Genomic DNA, 16068 nt, shown 5'->3' with positions numbered 1-16068 from the left:
ACTGATTCAAATAGTCAGTGATTTTTTTTCAGTGATTTTTTTTTTACTGAAAATTAGTCATTTTTTCTACTGACAATCATTTATTTTTTAACTGATTCAGAAGCAAAAAGTCAGTCACTGATTGTCACTTGAAATTTTACAATTGAAATATTCAAATAAAATCAAAACTTGAGAGATGGAAGAAAATTAAGAAATTTTAGTAAATTTGAATCTAGAGAGAAAAATAAAGAATAAAAGAAGAAAGTAAAATTGAAACTAAAAATAAAGAATAAAAAAAAAGTAAAATTAAAACTAAAAAGAAGGAAAGAAGAAATTGTAGTCAAATTGATTCCAAAGAGAAAGAAAGAAGAAATTCTAGTAATATTAAAGCGAGAAGGAGAAACAATAGATTTTGTTAAATAACTGTTTGTAAATTATTCGGTGTCTGTCATTAATGCGTGTGACTTATAATATTGGCCGGGAAACAAAGAGCCGAGTGCTTAGTGTTCGACCACCACCCTTTATGAGTGTTGAGAGCCGTTGCCCTTGTCCTACGACCTACGCAGACAGATCAGTCCTTTGGCCCGCAGAAGGGCTCGGCACATAGATGATTCGAAGGGGGAAGGGGAGAGGAAATTGTCGAGGGCGAGGAAAAGAGAGGGAGAGATCAGGTCTGTGACCGAGTAAGATCAACGTACGCCATGGACCTTGAGAACTTTCAGGCAGCAGTTCTTTCCTCTACATCCTCCCTCCTATATTTGCAATTCCCACTCTTCTTCTTCTCCTTCTTCTCCTTCCTTCACTCTCTACCCTCTCAGCCCTTTGCAAACTCTAAACACGTCTAACACGCAGGAAGTATCCCTAAACTTTTATTTTTCCCTCTATTTTTTTTTTTTTTTTTGCTCCGTAAATATAATTTTTCTCCTTTCCTTCAATTTTCATTTTTAAATATAAAATCACGAAATATGTCAAAAGGAAAGTTGGAGAATTAAATTCGTAATTCAATTCCATATTTTGATGCTTTAATTTAATAAATAATATTTAAGATTTAATTTACTATCTGAATCTGAATATTATACACCCAGAGAAGTAGACTTTTCTTAACTGATTCAATTGATCAAGACCCAATTTTTTCAAATTTAAAATAATATTTTTGAAGCTTAAATTTTTGAAAGAAATTCTAAATTTAAATCTTAAAATATTAACTAATTAATGAAGATTTTAATTGTAACTTTAAAATTAAATTATTTATCAATTATTAAACTAAAACTCATAGAAAATTCAATTTTTTTAAATCCCTAATGAAATTCTTTATCAAATTTAAATATTTTCAATTTATTAAGTTTACAAAATTTAATTTTTTATTTAATTAAAAAATTTTTTTTAAATGTTTATTGAAATTCTTTATGTTAAATTTTTTCCATTTATTTTTACAAAATTTCAATTAATTTGATAATTAATTAACGAAAGTGTTTTAAAAATTGAATTAAAATTTCTCAGAAATCTAATTTTTTCAGAATTTTTAATAAAATATTATTTTTTTCAATATATTTTTTTAATATATTGAAATATTATTCTAGCAAAGAATGTTATTAAATAATTTAAGAATAATTGAAGTCTGAAGAATTTTATTATTTTTGAAAACAATTGAATTTTTGAGAAGAACTTTACACAGAGAGAGAATATATATTAAATTTTGTAAAAATATTTTCAAATTGAGGAAAAAGTGCGACAAAGCGAAATTTTGATATAAAAAATACTAAACTTTAAAAAAACTTATGCGAAATTTAGTATAAATTATATCAAATATCAAGAATATTAATTAAATTCTAATATAACTTTAATAAATTTCACAAAACTTTTTTTAAAGTTTAGTATTTTCTATATCAAAATTTCGCTTTGTTGCACTTTTTCCCCAATTTGAAAATATTTTTACAAAATTTAATATATATTCTCTCTCCGTGTATTAAAATTTTTGAAAATCCTAATTAAATTCTTTTGAAGAATTTCTTTGAATTTTTTTTTAAATAATGGAGTTTCTATAATATAAGTTTAATTGAAAATTTTGAAAGTAATTGATTTTTATGAACAATTTATTTCAAGTTTCTAAAATAATCGTGTTTCATAATGATTGAAATTAAACATTTAAGGTAGTTCTCCGGCTGCTACTCTTGTAAAAATTGATTTTTCATAGATTTTCTTCAAATTTTGAAAAAATGTTTCATCGAGTGTCCCCTTTAAATGTGGTAAAAATTTCAAAACTCTTTGCCATGTCAAAGAACGAGATATTGTGGTTGACATTTTTAATTTTAACATAATCGCATGTAAAAGTGAAAGTTTGAACTTGAATAACTCAAAATTTAGCATCGCAAAGGGTTTTGAAATTTTTACCACATTTAAAGGGCACTTGAGGAAACATTTTTTCAAAATTTGAAGAAAATCTATCGAAAATCAATTTTTTCAAAAGTAACAGCCGGAGAACTACCTTAATTATTGAATTTTCTTAACATTTTTAGAAAATAATTAAATTCTCATCAGAATTTTATTACAATTTTCTTAAATAATTTACTCTCTAAATTTTAGTTAGTAAAAATGTTTACTAATTTGAATTAATCACTGACTTTTTGCTTTTGAGTTAATAATCTTTACTAATAAATAGTGATTTCTACTAATTTATTAGTAAAATTTACTACTTACAATAAATTGTAATTTCTACTAACAGTTTTTCTAACGATATCAAAATTGAGACAAAAAACGAATCAAAAGTGTTGCGAAGCAACGTTTTCATTCGTTTTTTTGTCTCAATTTGATAAACATAGAAAAACTCTGAATTTATTAGTAAAATTTATTATTTACAATAAATAGTAATTTCTACTAGTTTATTAGTAACATTTACTAATTCTAAAGCAAAAAGTTAGTCATACAAGTCAATTCATATTAGTAAAAAATTTTACTAATTCAAATTTAAAGCGTAGTAGTTAGTAGGCATTATTATTTATTGTAAGTAGTAAATTTTGCTAATAAATGAACAAAATTAATTTATTTCTTCTTTAAAATAAATTTTTATGACAATAATTTTATTTAACAATAAAGAAAAATTAATTATAAAGTTTCTAAATGTAAAATTTAAGTTTCAATTTTTATTGCAATTAGTAATTTATGAAAATACTTTTAACCCTCGGAGAACACATGGGGTCATTTTGACCCCACGATTTTTTGCGAAAAGCTTTTTATCTACTGTTTAATTACTTTTATAAGGATTTTAAAGTACACAGACTTATTTTACAGAGTTTAAACTATATTTTCAAAAAATCCTTAGGTTAAGCAGATGAACAGTTCAAAATTGGTTGAGCATTAAAAAATGATCTAAAAAAGAGGTGTATTCTCCGAAGGTTAATAAGAAATATTTCGTTCATTTGAATATTCAAAACTTGTCGATTACTGGATCACAGAAAGTTTAATTAATGAAATAACGAAAACTCGTACACCAAATAATTTTCTAATATAATTTTACTGGCAATTATTGAAATTTTACTAATTTAATGGACTTTTATTAATTTTTGGTAGAGTTTCACTCACAATTAGTGGAACTGGATTTTATATTGAAACTCGATAAAGCAGTTTCACTAATTCATTTAGTAAACCAGATGACTATCAATAAAATTAGTGCCATTTCTGAAATATCTCTAAATTTTTGTTGTACACCTATATCTAGAAAAATTTCTCCGATATCAATGACAATACTATTTGCATCTTACTTACAATAAATATAGTGCATATTGTTCAACACTTTTGCCTCATTACAAGTAACTGATCCAGATTTACAAGTATGTACCTGTAATTTATATCTTCAAAGATACTATATAAAACCTGTTTTAAAATGTTTCTGGTATTTATAACTTTTTCAGATTTTTCCCTTTTTATTATCCTTTATTTATTATTATTTTCATTATTATTTTTATTATTATATATAGTAAGAATAAAAAATAAATATGTACATCATCGGAAACTATATATATATGTACATACTTTTTATGGAAATAGAAACTGTTGACATTGGCTTTTTTTTATTGTCGTTCATATACATCGTTTCCCAGAGTATATAGTTAGTGGGCGAATCATGATCCTTCACTAAGTTTATTTTTAGTTTCTTTTATATAAAAAGGGAGGAGGGTGGGGGAGCAAAGTATCTTTTCCCAAGTTGGAAGATTCGCAGTCGGAAGTGTTTGGCAAGATTAATGGAACGTCCAAGCCAACGTCTCAAGGATCAATCTAAAAACCAAACGATTTACTTCTTTTTCCCGTTAAACTTCCGGGTCCATTTAACACATGTTCTTTGAGTATCTAATGATTTTTTTGATTCGCCTTTCTTTTATATTCCAAATCACGTCGAATTAAAGAAAAAGAAGCTTATTTTCGCGAATTCACTCAGGATGAATGATTTTAATCTACTTATAATATTAACAATAATAATGTAATTAATAATAATATTAATATAATTAATAATAATAATAAAAATGATGAAATTTGAGAATACAGAAATCAGAAGGGAATAATAAATAATTTTCCCATACTCTATAAGTAGATGCAGATGATACTTTTATGCAACAGCAGCTGCAAAGTGAAACAGGTCAAAAAGAAATAGAACCCTTTCCAAAATTTTGGTAAAGGCACATGAAAATTTCTACATATGTAATAGTCAAATTGTAACAGCTGCTGTTTACGCAAAAACTCTTTTTTTTCTATAGATGAGAAGGAAATTTATCGGCAGATGTGTGACGATTTTCAAACAGGATATTTGTACTTTCGTAACCCCTTCTTATATGTATACATGAAAAATCAAAATCCATCTGCTGAGATGCACCTATATCTTATTACAAATGTTATTCAATCACTGATGTATTATTATCGATAAAATTTATGACACGTTGCTATTATTTATTTGACTTATTTTTTTTTTTTTTTGCTCTCTACCAAGAATATACATATAAAATCTCATTCAAATATTTTCTTTTTAAATTATTCAAAAGTAAAAAAAGTTTTCCTTTCTATTCAAATTCTTTTACTCTATAACTGTATGGATTTTTTTAAACATTATTATTTCTATTATTTAAATATAAAAGATGTTTTTCGTTTTTCTATTTGGCCTAATGGCTTCAGTATGTATTTACAATAAGATGATATTATTATTATTATTATTGTTATTATTATTATAACTCGCTTTTTGTAAAAACCGTTTTTTTACAATAATGTTATTATCATTAATTATAATAAAATTAGTTTTAAATATCAAAATATTATTTTAATTAATAATAATAATTATTGATAATAAAAGTTTGGAGGCCTTTTGTCATCAATCCGAAACGATTCGAAAAATCAGTTTATATATTGGCCTGAGAATTATTTTAATTCGTTTTCTTGTTTTAATTAATTTGAATTTCGCGCCATTGTAACTCTGTAAGTTCCCGTCCAGATGGCATGAAAACTCTCTCGCAAACGGAATGGAGTAAACTGGGCATATAAGTTTTCACTCAAAATAAATATAATTTGTATATAAATTGATAGATATTTTTCTTTATATCAATATTATAAGACATTATAAGGGTCATTAATGATATTTTTTACAATAATTGAATAATTAGTTATAATTTAAATATATTATACTATTTGAAAAAGTATCAGATTCCACTGGGCATTTTGGGACAATCATGTTGTATTTTCCTCAAACAGTTAAGGGGTTAATAATAAGAGTATAATAATAATAATTTCAAAATAATAAAATATATAATTATAATAATAATAATAAATAAATAAAAATAATAATAATGGATTTCCGACTAATTTCCAGATTCAGGAAAATGTATGGGTATCTAATAATGTAGTTAATGAATTAAATTGTTATTACCTATTATTTTTTATTTATTATTAATTTCATAATTAATATTTATTATTAATTTATTTATCTATTAATATTATTATTCTAAATAAAGCAAAAATATTTTGAAAGTAATTAAATAAAAGAAAATTTTTTAAAACGATACTTTTCAAATAAATGCAACTGGTGTCCTTCAACAGAGAATTAATTTTTAGAAAATAGAAAGAAAGAAAGAAAGATGGGAAAAATGAGTCAGGTTATTTTGTCACTTTGCCGATTGGGCTATAAGAATATTATCCTTGTGTGACTACACACATAGGGTTATTCATTCTTTGAGTTTCGTAAATATTGGCGAACCTTTGTCATGAGAATGGAACCAAAAGTAACCTCACGATTCATGTATGGGCACCTGTTGGTCCCTTTTCACCCTTCCAACCATTTATAAATCAGAATAGAGTGGTATAGTGAATGTAATCCAACTCTTTTCGAAAAGAAAATCCAAGCGGAAATTTATTCAGTGACTCCTTTTTTTTTGATAAAATCAAAATTTTTATTCACGATCTAATATTTATTTATTGACGAATAAAAATAAAAATTATTAAAAATAAAAGATGAAAATTAAATTTAAAAATTAAATTGTCAATATTAAATTATTTCCATTTTGTAAAATAGAATTTTTAATGTTAAATCATTCTTTTACTTCCAGTGTGATCGAAATAAATTTATGAAATTACTAAACTCAAAAAAGAAGTTAAAGTTTTTAGCAAACTTATATTTTCGAAAAATGTTCGTAAAGTTCTAAAAAGTTCAAATGAACGAAATTTATTTATTCCTTCTTAGAATTAAATTTTTTTGCAATAATTATTGCATCTCATTAAAAAAGTCAATTCTTCTTTTTTTGGATTTCCAGAAATTGTTAATAATTTGTTAATAAAATACTGGACCCGTCAATAAATTAAAGAAAATGACGAAAATAAAATAAAATTTTGAAATTTTATAAATGAAATCGTTAATATTTGTAAATATATTTGTAAATAAATTTAAAAAAACGTTTTTTTAAATATTTCAAAAATAAAATTGTTAATAATTGGTAATAAAAGGAAAAGAGAAATTTTCTCGTTTTTGAAATTTTCGTAATGAAATTATAAATAATCGTTAATAAATTAAAATAATAAAATTGTTAATAAATGAAAAAAACGATTTTTTTTAATTTCAAAAATGAACTTGTTAATAATATGAGATAAAAAAAGAAACTTTCCATTTTTTAAAATAAAATCATTAATAATTGTCAATAATTATGTTAATAAAATAAAATATTAATAAAATTGTCAACACAATGAAAAGAAGAGAAAATTTTCCCTTTTCTGGAATTTCAGAAATGAAACGTCATTAATCACTTGCGCTATAATATACGTATAGTCATTCACCCAAGAAAATTTCGATGAGTGCGGTGCATTATTGGTCTGAAAAGAATTTCAATCCCTTCGTATTTCACAATTTTACGTAAAAAGGGTAAGGCAGATGCAAATTTCCTTTGTCCTTTGTACCAGAACCGAAAATTGAACGCGGGTGTGGTTAATCCACAATCATCTGTCACGTGGGGTTATCCGAGAAGGGATTTTTACGCATATAGAGAAATGTTTATGTGTGTGATTTGAAAATTTGCAGTGGCGTTTACGCGACAAAAAAAATATATTCCCCAAAAAAAAAGGATTACGTATAGTATACATGTCGTAGCAGATGCTTTAGAAAAATGTTTCATATATAATATTCAATTCAAAAAACTTATTCCTATTCTTCAAATCAGTATAGAGTATATTGATCGATCGTATGTTCTTTTATTGATATGCATCAATCAAATGTAATTCAAATTTTCAAAGGACAGAGAGTTTCAAAAAAAGTGGAAAAAATTTGTTGAATTATATTTTATTGTTTACTTTTAAAAATATATTTTTAAAATTATTTATTATTAGATATTTAATATTTAAATTGTTTTTTATTTTTTAATATTTAAATTATTTTATACTTGGATAATTTTAATTATTTATTATTTTAAATTACTTAAATTATTTATGGTTTCGAGGTCAGTCGGAACAATTTATCAAATTAAATCCAACAGGTGTTAAAAATGTAGATATTTTTTTTAAATAGGTAATAAAATTATTTATTATTTTGAAATATGTAATTTATTAATTTCGGAATATTTAAATTATTTTCTATTTAAAATACATATTTCTGTCTCTAAAATTCAAGACACTTAAGTATGAACGAAATTTATTTCTTTAATAAATTTTAATTTTATTATAACATAGTAATTAATTATAAATTTTTATGTGTCACGTATTAAAAAATATTTTATAAAGTTTATTTAATTTTTTAGATTAAATTTAAATTAAATTTTTAAATTAAATAAAATTATTATTTATTTTAATTTTCATTGAAACATGTTCCTAAAGTTTCCTGTCCCAATGAACGATGATTTTCTTTTACTTCTTTCAATTCGTATTTTTTTTTGTTATAGAAAAAACCATTTTGTATATTAAGAAAATTAATTCTTATCTAAATGTTTAATTTTAATTTTTTTTCCTTTTATAACGTAATTTTATGAAAAATATTTAAACAGAAAAAATCCCATTCACTTGAACGTTCAAAACATTAGAAAAATATTCTAGTCAATATTTTTTGAAAACTTTTGATAGAGAAAATTTTAAAATATTTTATTCTAAACGGTCTGAACAAAAATTTAAAATGTCCTTTTGTAATATTTAAATGATCTATTATTTTTAAATATTAAAATTATTAATTATTAATTCGGTAATAAAAATTATGCATAAATTTGAACTAATTTAATTTTTTTGAAACAAAATTTATTTAAATAAAATCTGTATTTATTTAAATTGTTTTTCCTCAAAGAAAAAGAATTTTTTTTTATTAAAAAATTCATTCGAAGAGATTGCTAATTTCTTCCATACCTTTAATAATTAAAAAATTTGCAGTACGTATACTCACGTCTAAAACGCAGAATTCGAAACAAGATGGGGTCACTTACCTGAAACAAAAAGAAGAAAATAAATTAATAAAAATTACGATCTCGTTTAGGATTGGGTTTTATTGCCCCGGCGCAAAACTGGCAATGAGAAGGGGAGGAGTGGGGGGGGGGATGAGTGGCATTAGTTGGAAATAATTGTTGCCCGCATTTTAGTACCGGAGGGCTCTTTCCTTTCGCGTGTTTGTGAGACGCGAATAAAAAGCGCAGCAAGTCCTTAAATCGAATTTTACGAGGTAGCCTGGGCACTTCTTCTTCGATTGAATTCCCTTCGTTAAAACTGATATCAATTATGTTTTCAAAATGATCCTTTCCCTTCGAGGCGTAATTTTCATTCGCTTTAATAAATTGACTTCTCAATATGAGCTTAATTGGCTTCACCGAACAGGTCACATTATGCATTAAAGCAGGTGCACCTTTTAGCAGATTTAGATCTCTATTTTAATATATCTCCAAATTGTAAATAATACTTTATTTAAAGAGAAGGATTCGAATGAAATTTTATGCAATTGTTCTCTCTGAATTTTAAATTATAGTAGCTAAAATATTAGTGATTTTTAGTAGAAATCTACTGAGTAAATTAGTAAAATTTTACTAATTGATAGTAAAAATCTACAAACTGATAAAAAAAATCTACTAATTGAATTAGTAAAATATTAGTAAGTGATAATAAAAATTTACTATTTACTTCTTACTACTACTATTGATATTAGTAAAACTCCACTGATTAAATTACAAAAAAATAATTGATTGTAAAATTTAGTAATTTAAAAGGTAAAATATTACTAAATGAATTACTAATAACCAGTGGAAATTTCCTAAATGAATTAGTAAAATATTACTAATTCATAGTAAATTACAAATACTATTGATAGTAATTACAATAAAACTAATTACCAAGTGCGGATTGATTTACCAATTAAAATTTATTAAATATTAAAGATTTCACTGATTTTGAGCAAAAAAGCTACGAATTTATTAGTATAGAAAATGACTAATTTTATTATAGTGCAATATTTATTAATTGAAACAGTAAAACTTTGCATTCAATTAATTTACTTTTAATTAATACTCTCTAAATTTGAATTAAAAAAATATTACTAATTCATAGTAAAAATCTGATAATTGAATAGAAGAAAAATGAGCTACTGAAGATTAGTAAAAATTTACTGAATTCATTAGTGAAAATGCTTGACTAAAAGAATTAGTTGAATCTCACAATTAAATTAGTAATCTTTAAACTAATTTTTTAGTACAATTTTTACTAATTCGGGTTTTAGTCAATTTTTCTGATTACTTCTATTTTTTAAATTTGAAATTGATAGTCACCAAAAACACTCTGAAAAAGACAAATAAATTTCGAGTACAATATAGCAATAAAAAATCCGCTATAAAAAAAATGAAAAAAAAATAATCAAAAACAAAAAAAAAAGTGAAAAAATAAATTAAAAATAAAAACTGAAAAAAAATAAATTTAAAACAAAATACTGAAAAAATAAATCAGAAATAAAAACTGAAAAAAATATGAATTAAAAATAAAAACAAAAAATAAATTTTCAAAAAAGTGAAAAAAAATCAAAAACAAAAAAGTGAAAAAAAAATCAAAAAAATAATCAAAATAAAAAAAAGTGAAAAAATAAATTAAAAATATAAACTGAAAAAATAAATCAAAAACAAAAATGTGAAAAAAATAAATTAAAAATAAAAACTGAAAAAATTAAAAATACAAACAAAAAGTAAGTTCAAAAAAAAATGAAAAAAAATAAATTAAACATAAAGACTGAAAAATATAAATTAAAATAAGAAAAGTGAAAAAATTGAAATCAAGCTAAAAATGAAAAATTGAGAACAATAGAAATTTTGAGGAAGCGTTACATAAAGGGGTTTTTGAAAATTTTTTGACGGTAAGAGCAGATGCAACATTTAGGTTACGACACGCGTGTGTTCTTTTCATCTTCAGGTATAGATTATACAACAATAATCGAAAAAAATTGCGTCTTAAACATCCCACAAATTTTATTGTAGCTCGAAATCCTCAAAATGCAATTCGATTCTTGATTGACGGATAAATTATACAGTATCTCAAACGGTTAATCAGCACTCAATTGTCATAAGCACGTGCTCGCATTTCTTTCCTCAATCCGCCACTTATATTTTGTCAAATTAATTATCAATTTCTATTCTAATTTCTTTTTGTCCAAAAAAATATTTTTTTGAATTGAATTTAATTTAATTTAATTGAGTCGAATAAAAGTATATTTGTCGCAGAGTTTACCAAATTATTTGTTTTAAATAAAAATGTTGTTTAGCACAAGTAAAATTTTTATTTGAACCAAATAAATTTCATTTGGTTCAAATAGAATTTATTTGAACCAAAAAATTTTTTTATTTAGCACAAATAAATTTTTTATTTGTTTGAAATACATTTTATTTTTTTTCAAATCGAATTTTTTCAAATTTTTTCAAATTCGATAGTAGAAAAATTGGTTTTCGATACATTTTCGATAAAGCGAAAATGAACGTAAATTAAGCGCATAATACGTTTGAAGAGGGAACAAAAAAATTTAAAAGAAACGTTAAATGTGAAAACCATGTATTTTGATTGATTTAAATCATAGAAAAAAAATGTTTAAATGGATCCATCTGTCAGATGAGGATGATCTCTTATTCACAAAAAAAGACACGCGCCACGTAATATGAACCCTTTTAGGAAAAAAGCAAAAATTTTTTACGTAACAGATGTGATGAAGGAGGACTCGTGGCAACTTCCGTCTAAAAGAAACTTGATGAATACACCGGAAGACTATTTGATAACTTTTTTTTTACCCGATTGCTCATCACTAAGTATCAACAGAGAGTTTTTCGTCCGTGAGATTTATTAACCTGTTTATAGATATCGACACGTGGCAATATTCTTTTTGTCAAAAAACATTTCTCTTTACATTAGTAGTCTCAAGAAGAAAAAAAGTGTTATTTTTTAATTAACAAAATTATTTCACTTGCATTTTAAACTTTTCGAAATTGATAATACATTTTTGATTTACACTTTAAATTTTACATTTTCATAAAAAAAATATCTCATTGTTTATTTTAATTTAGGGAATCCTGACTTTATTAAAGATTAATTTCATGATTGATTTCGAAATTAAATTGCAGTTTATTTTTGATATTTGATGTGAATATTGATATTCGTGATATGTATTATTGTAATATTGATGGATCACATTTTGATTAATAAATCGTCCTATAAATATGGCAGTCAATCAAGTTTGCAATTAATGACTCAAAGATTTTCGTATCTAGATTGAAAGATAATTGAGAAAATTCTCAATTTTCGCAAAATGGGAATTCGTTAACTATTTTTTTTATAATTCAGCTTGTTTCAACGGTATAATTTCAAACATATAATAGTATAAAGATTTTTAAATATTTTTATTAATTATAATATAATATTAGAATATTATTACTATCGTTATATTTTCATATTATAATAATTTATTATAATTAATATATTATTAGTGATAATATTTACTAACTTTTAGTAAAATATTACTATAATATTATTAATATTAACATATTATACTAATATTTATTTTCAGTACTCTCTAAATTTAAATTTGTAAATTTTACTAATAAATAATAATTTCTACTAAATTATAAGTAAAATTTATCAATTAAAAAGTAAAAAGTCATTCACTAAGTCAAATTAGTAAACATTTTTACTAATTCAAATTTAAAGAGTTGTTTTAATTTTTTTTACCAAAATTTTAATGAAAAATGATTAGAAATTAGTAAAATTTTTTACTAAAGTTAATTAGTTGTTCAATTTCCACAAATTCAGATTGAAATTAAGAGTATTTTATTTTTTAATGACAATAAATGCTATTTTAGAAAAAAAAGTTAAAATTTTTGAATAGGAATAAATATGATTCACTTCTGTGAAACGTAAATACAGTAACGACATCTAAAGGGAATGCAGGTAAAAATATAATTTTCGGGACCGGATAGAGGGGGACATCTGTGGGTCCAATTTTAAGGCTTCTCCACTTTTATCATCATTTTGGGCCTTAACCTTCAGATGGTGAAAAAAAAAGTTTTATCTACAGGGAAATTTTTTTTTAAATTTGTATTTAATTAAATAAAAATAAAGTAAACAATACTTAAATTAATTAGCAAACTAAATAAAAATAAATTAAATAAGACTTAAATTAATTAAATAATTAAATAAAAATTTAATTTATTCATTGAATAGATAATGAATTAATCATTTCTAAATTATATAATGAAATTAAATAAATTAAATAATTAATATTTTATTAATTTATTTATTTATTAAAGAGTATTCTATTAACTAAAAATTGAATGAATTAATTGATAAAATTAAAAATTAAATGAATACAAAAATAAAAATTAAGAAATATTAAAAAAAATAAAAATCACACTAGGGAATGATTCATTTAAAAATTTAAACAATTATAAAACATTGCCAAACCATTGAGAACAGTGCATTTATTATTAACAGGCGTTTCTTAATCATCAATTCTTATCGCAAATGCAAGTTTAAACATTCTTTCTCATTAATCTAAATTTTCCTCAACTTTTGTTAAGTCCACTCTCGTATTTCTCGAAAATATTCGAAAATTATTTTACAAGTAACAGCATTTTTGTATCAATTAATTAAAAATTATTTCTTCTGTCATTTGCGATTTGTTTTAATTATGTTAATAATTATATGAATAGTTAGTAATAATAATTAATTCACAGTAAGAATAGTAATTAATAATAATAATTCATTATTCTTGTTACTTACAATTTGAATTTTATTACAAAAATTTTATCCGTTATTAACAAAATAATTAATATTTTATTCACAAAAATGTACTATAAGGGAAAAAAGCTTTAGGTAAAACAGCTACAAATTTCTCTACATTATCGCTACTCCAGGTAAAATTTATTTTCCATGTAAATATTCAATTTATTTTATTTATACTTTATAGTAGTTTAAGAAAAAATTTAAACATTAACATTAAATTTAAATTTATTAAACGAAAATATTTATTTGTATCAAATAATTTTTATTTAAATCAAATAAATTTTATTTGAATCAATAATTTTAGTATTTAAAGCAAATACCATTTAATTTTTGTAACTGAAAATTATTTGATACAAATAAATTATTTGATGATACCCAAATATTTAATTGAGACAAGTAATCGTTTATTTGAATGAAATAAATTTTTTCTAGTATCCCAATGGGAAATGCCAGTGTAGTGCCGATGTTCACCACTGGCTTAGTACTCAGACGATTGTTCGGCGTAGTCTAGCCGAGCCTCGACAATTAGTGCTGGCGCAGTACAGAATTTTTGTTTCGCCAAAGCTTGGACAAGCCACGGCGGCAAGTGCTGGCTGAGTATAGAAAAATTGTTCACGACGCTCTTTGCCAACATTGCTTTTTTGACATAAACTTGAAAAAAATTATAAAAAAGTTTATGAATGTTTATAAATATAAATTTATTGAAAAAAATTAATATTTTACTTTTCAGTTGTTCATTTTTTACTCTTATTAAATTTAATAATAACAATTTAACACAATTGTCTAACTTTGTAAATAATAAATTATTTAAACAAATTAAAATTATAAACAAAATTTAAACTTTAATCTCAATAATAATTTGGTTCCTATTAAAATACTATTATACTTCTTACTATGAATAAAGTAATTTAATTTAATTATTAAAAATTTAGTTTAATTTATTATTTCTAACGTATCCCTATTTTTTTCTCATCTTTGACTCAATAATTGTATGTCTGAATGATACTGAGATATTAATACTTTTCTGTACACATGTGTCGTTAGCATAGTGGTTAGAGCGTTAGTCTGTAAGTCCGTAGGTCGTAGGTTCGAATCCCCTCGTCAGCAATTTTGTTTATTTTCATAGGTTTGCGATATTTCTAGATTCCAATCGTTAGGTACTAAAATATGAAAATCTAATGCACACTTACTGTAATTGTTTATTATTTAATTTTTAAATGTTATAAACAATTTTTTTCTACTTCATTTACTATATCCATTGTTAGTCTCCATCTTTAATACAATTTCTTTAAGAAGATAAATATTTTATGAATAATAACTATTTATTAATATTATTTACCATTTTGTTGTTAAATTATTTATAAATTAATTATGAATTTACGACTAATTAATAACAATACGGCATTTATTGCGGCAATATTCTCAGCCAGCACTGGTCCAGTGCTGCGCCAGCGCTGTCTGGCAGCACTGACAGACAGTACTTCGGCAGCGCCAGACGGCGTTATCATCCCAGTGCCATGCCAGTGCTGGCTCTCAGCCTTGCCGCCAGTGCTGCCAGTGCTGGCGCAGTACTACGCCAGTTGTAAATTTCCCATTGGGATTTAAAGAAATTGAATTCAAGTTAATTTTAATGTTATTAATAATTAGGAAAATGAATAATTAATTATTAACAAATAATAATAATAAATTTAATTTTACTAATGTTGTTCCAGTATTTAAAGAAATTAAATTTAAGTGAATTTTAGTTTTATATTTATATCTATTAAATAACGCAAACCTATGAAAATAACCAAAATTGCGCACGAGGGGAATCGAACCTATGACCTACGAACTCATAGACTAACGCTCTAACCACTACGCTAACGACGCGTACAAGTTAATTTTGATGTTATTATAATTTTATTAATAATAATAATTTGATTAATGCTTTGTTAAGTAGAAAGTTAATTAGAAATCTTAATAATAATAATTAAACGTACAATAAACTATTTTAACAAACAATTAATATAATAATAATTAATTACTAATAATAATTTTAATTCGACTTGTATTTTGTTAAGACGAATTTTAATTTAAATGAAAAATTCTGTAGAATAAAAATTCAACATACAGAAAATTGACAGAATTTGCCGGCAGAAAATCATAGACAATCCAATAAAAAATGACTTCTAGAACCCCTCGCTTAAATAAACACGAAAAAAAAATTATCAGCGACTAAAAAGAAGACGAAATATTTCAAAGAAAACATTCCCAAAAATTCTCAAGAAAAAAAAAGTGAGAAATGATTAAAAAAATGTTTCTATGTCAGGAGGTAATGTACGTAACATTACCGGGTTACTCCACGTACGCGAGACA

General features: G+C 23.8%; 1 protein-coding gene across 4 annotated transcripts in view; it reads right to left on the bottom strand.

Annotated features, from left to right (window-relative positions):
- Positions 1-16068, bottom strand: part of LOC122502720 (uncharacterized proline-rich protein-like) — a 148622-nt gene that overhangs the window by 108998 nt on the left and 23556 nt on the right. Inside the window, exon 2 of one of the 4 annotated variants that reach the window (XM_043612893.1) lies at positions 8776-8903. The exons of the other annotated variants lie outside the window; for them this stretch is intronic. Within the exon in view, the coding sequence (XP_043468828.1) occupies positions 8896-8903 (8 nt within the window). The 3' untranslated portion in view covers positions 8776-8895. Of the gene's footprint in view, positions 1-8775; positions 8904-16068 lie in introns of those variants that run through there. 4 annotated transcript variants of the gene reach the window in all.

The sequence above is a fragment of the Leptopilina heterotoma genome, unplaced genomic scaffold, assembly GCF_015476425.1.
Source record: "Leptopilina heterotoma isolate Lh14 unplaced genomic scaffold, ASM1547642v1 Lhet_237, whole genome shotgun sequence".
NCBI classification, from domain to species: Eukaryota; Metazoa; Arthropoda; class Insecta; order Hymenoptera; family Figitidae; genus Leptopilina; species Leptopilina heterotoma.
Note: the sequence above shows the minus strand (reverse complement) of the source record. Positions and strands in the feature narration are given on the sequence as shown.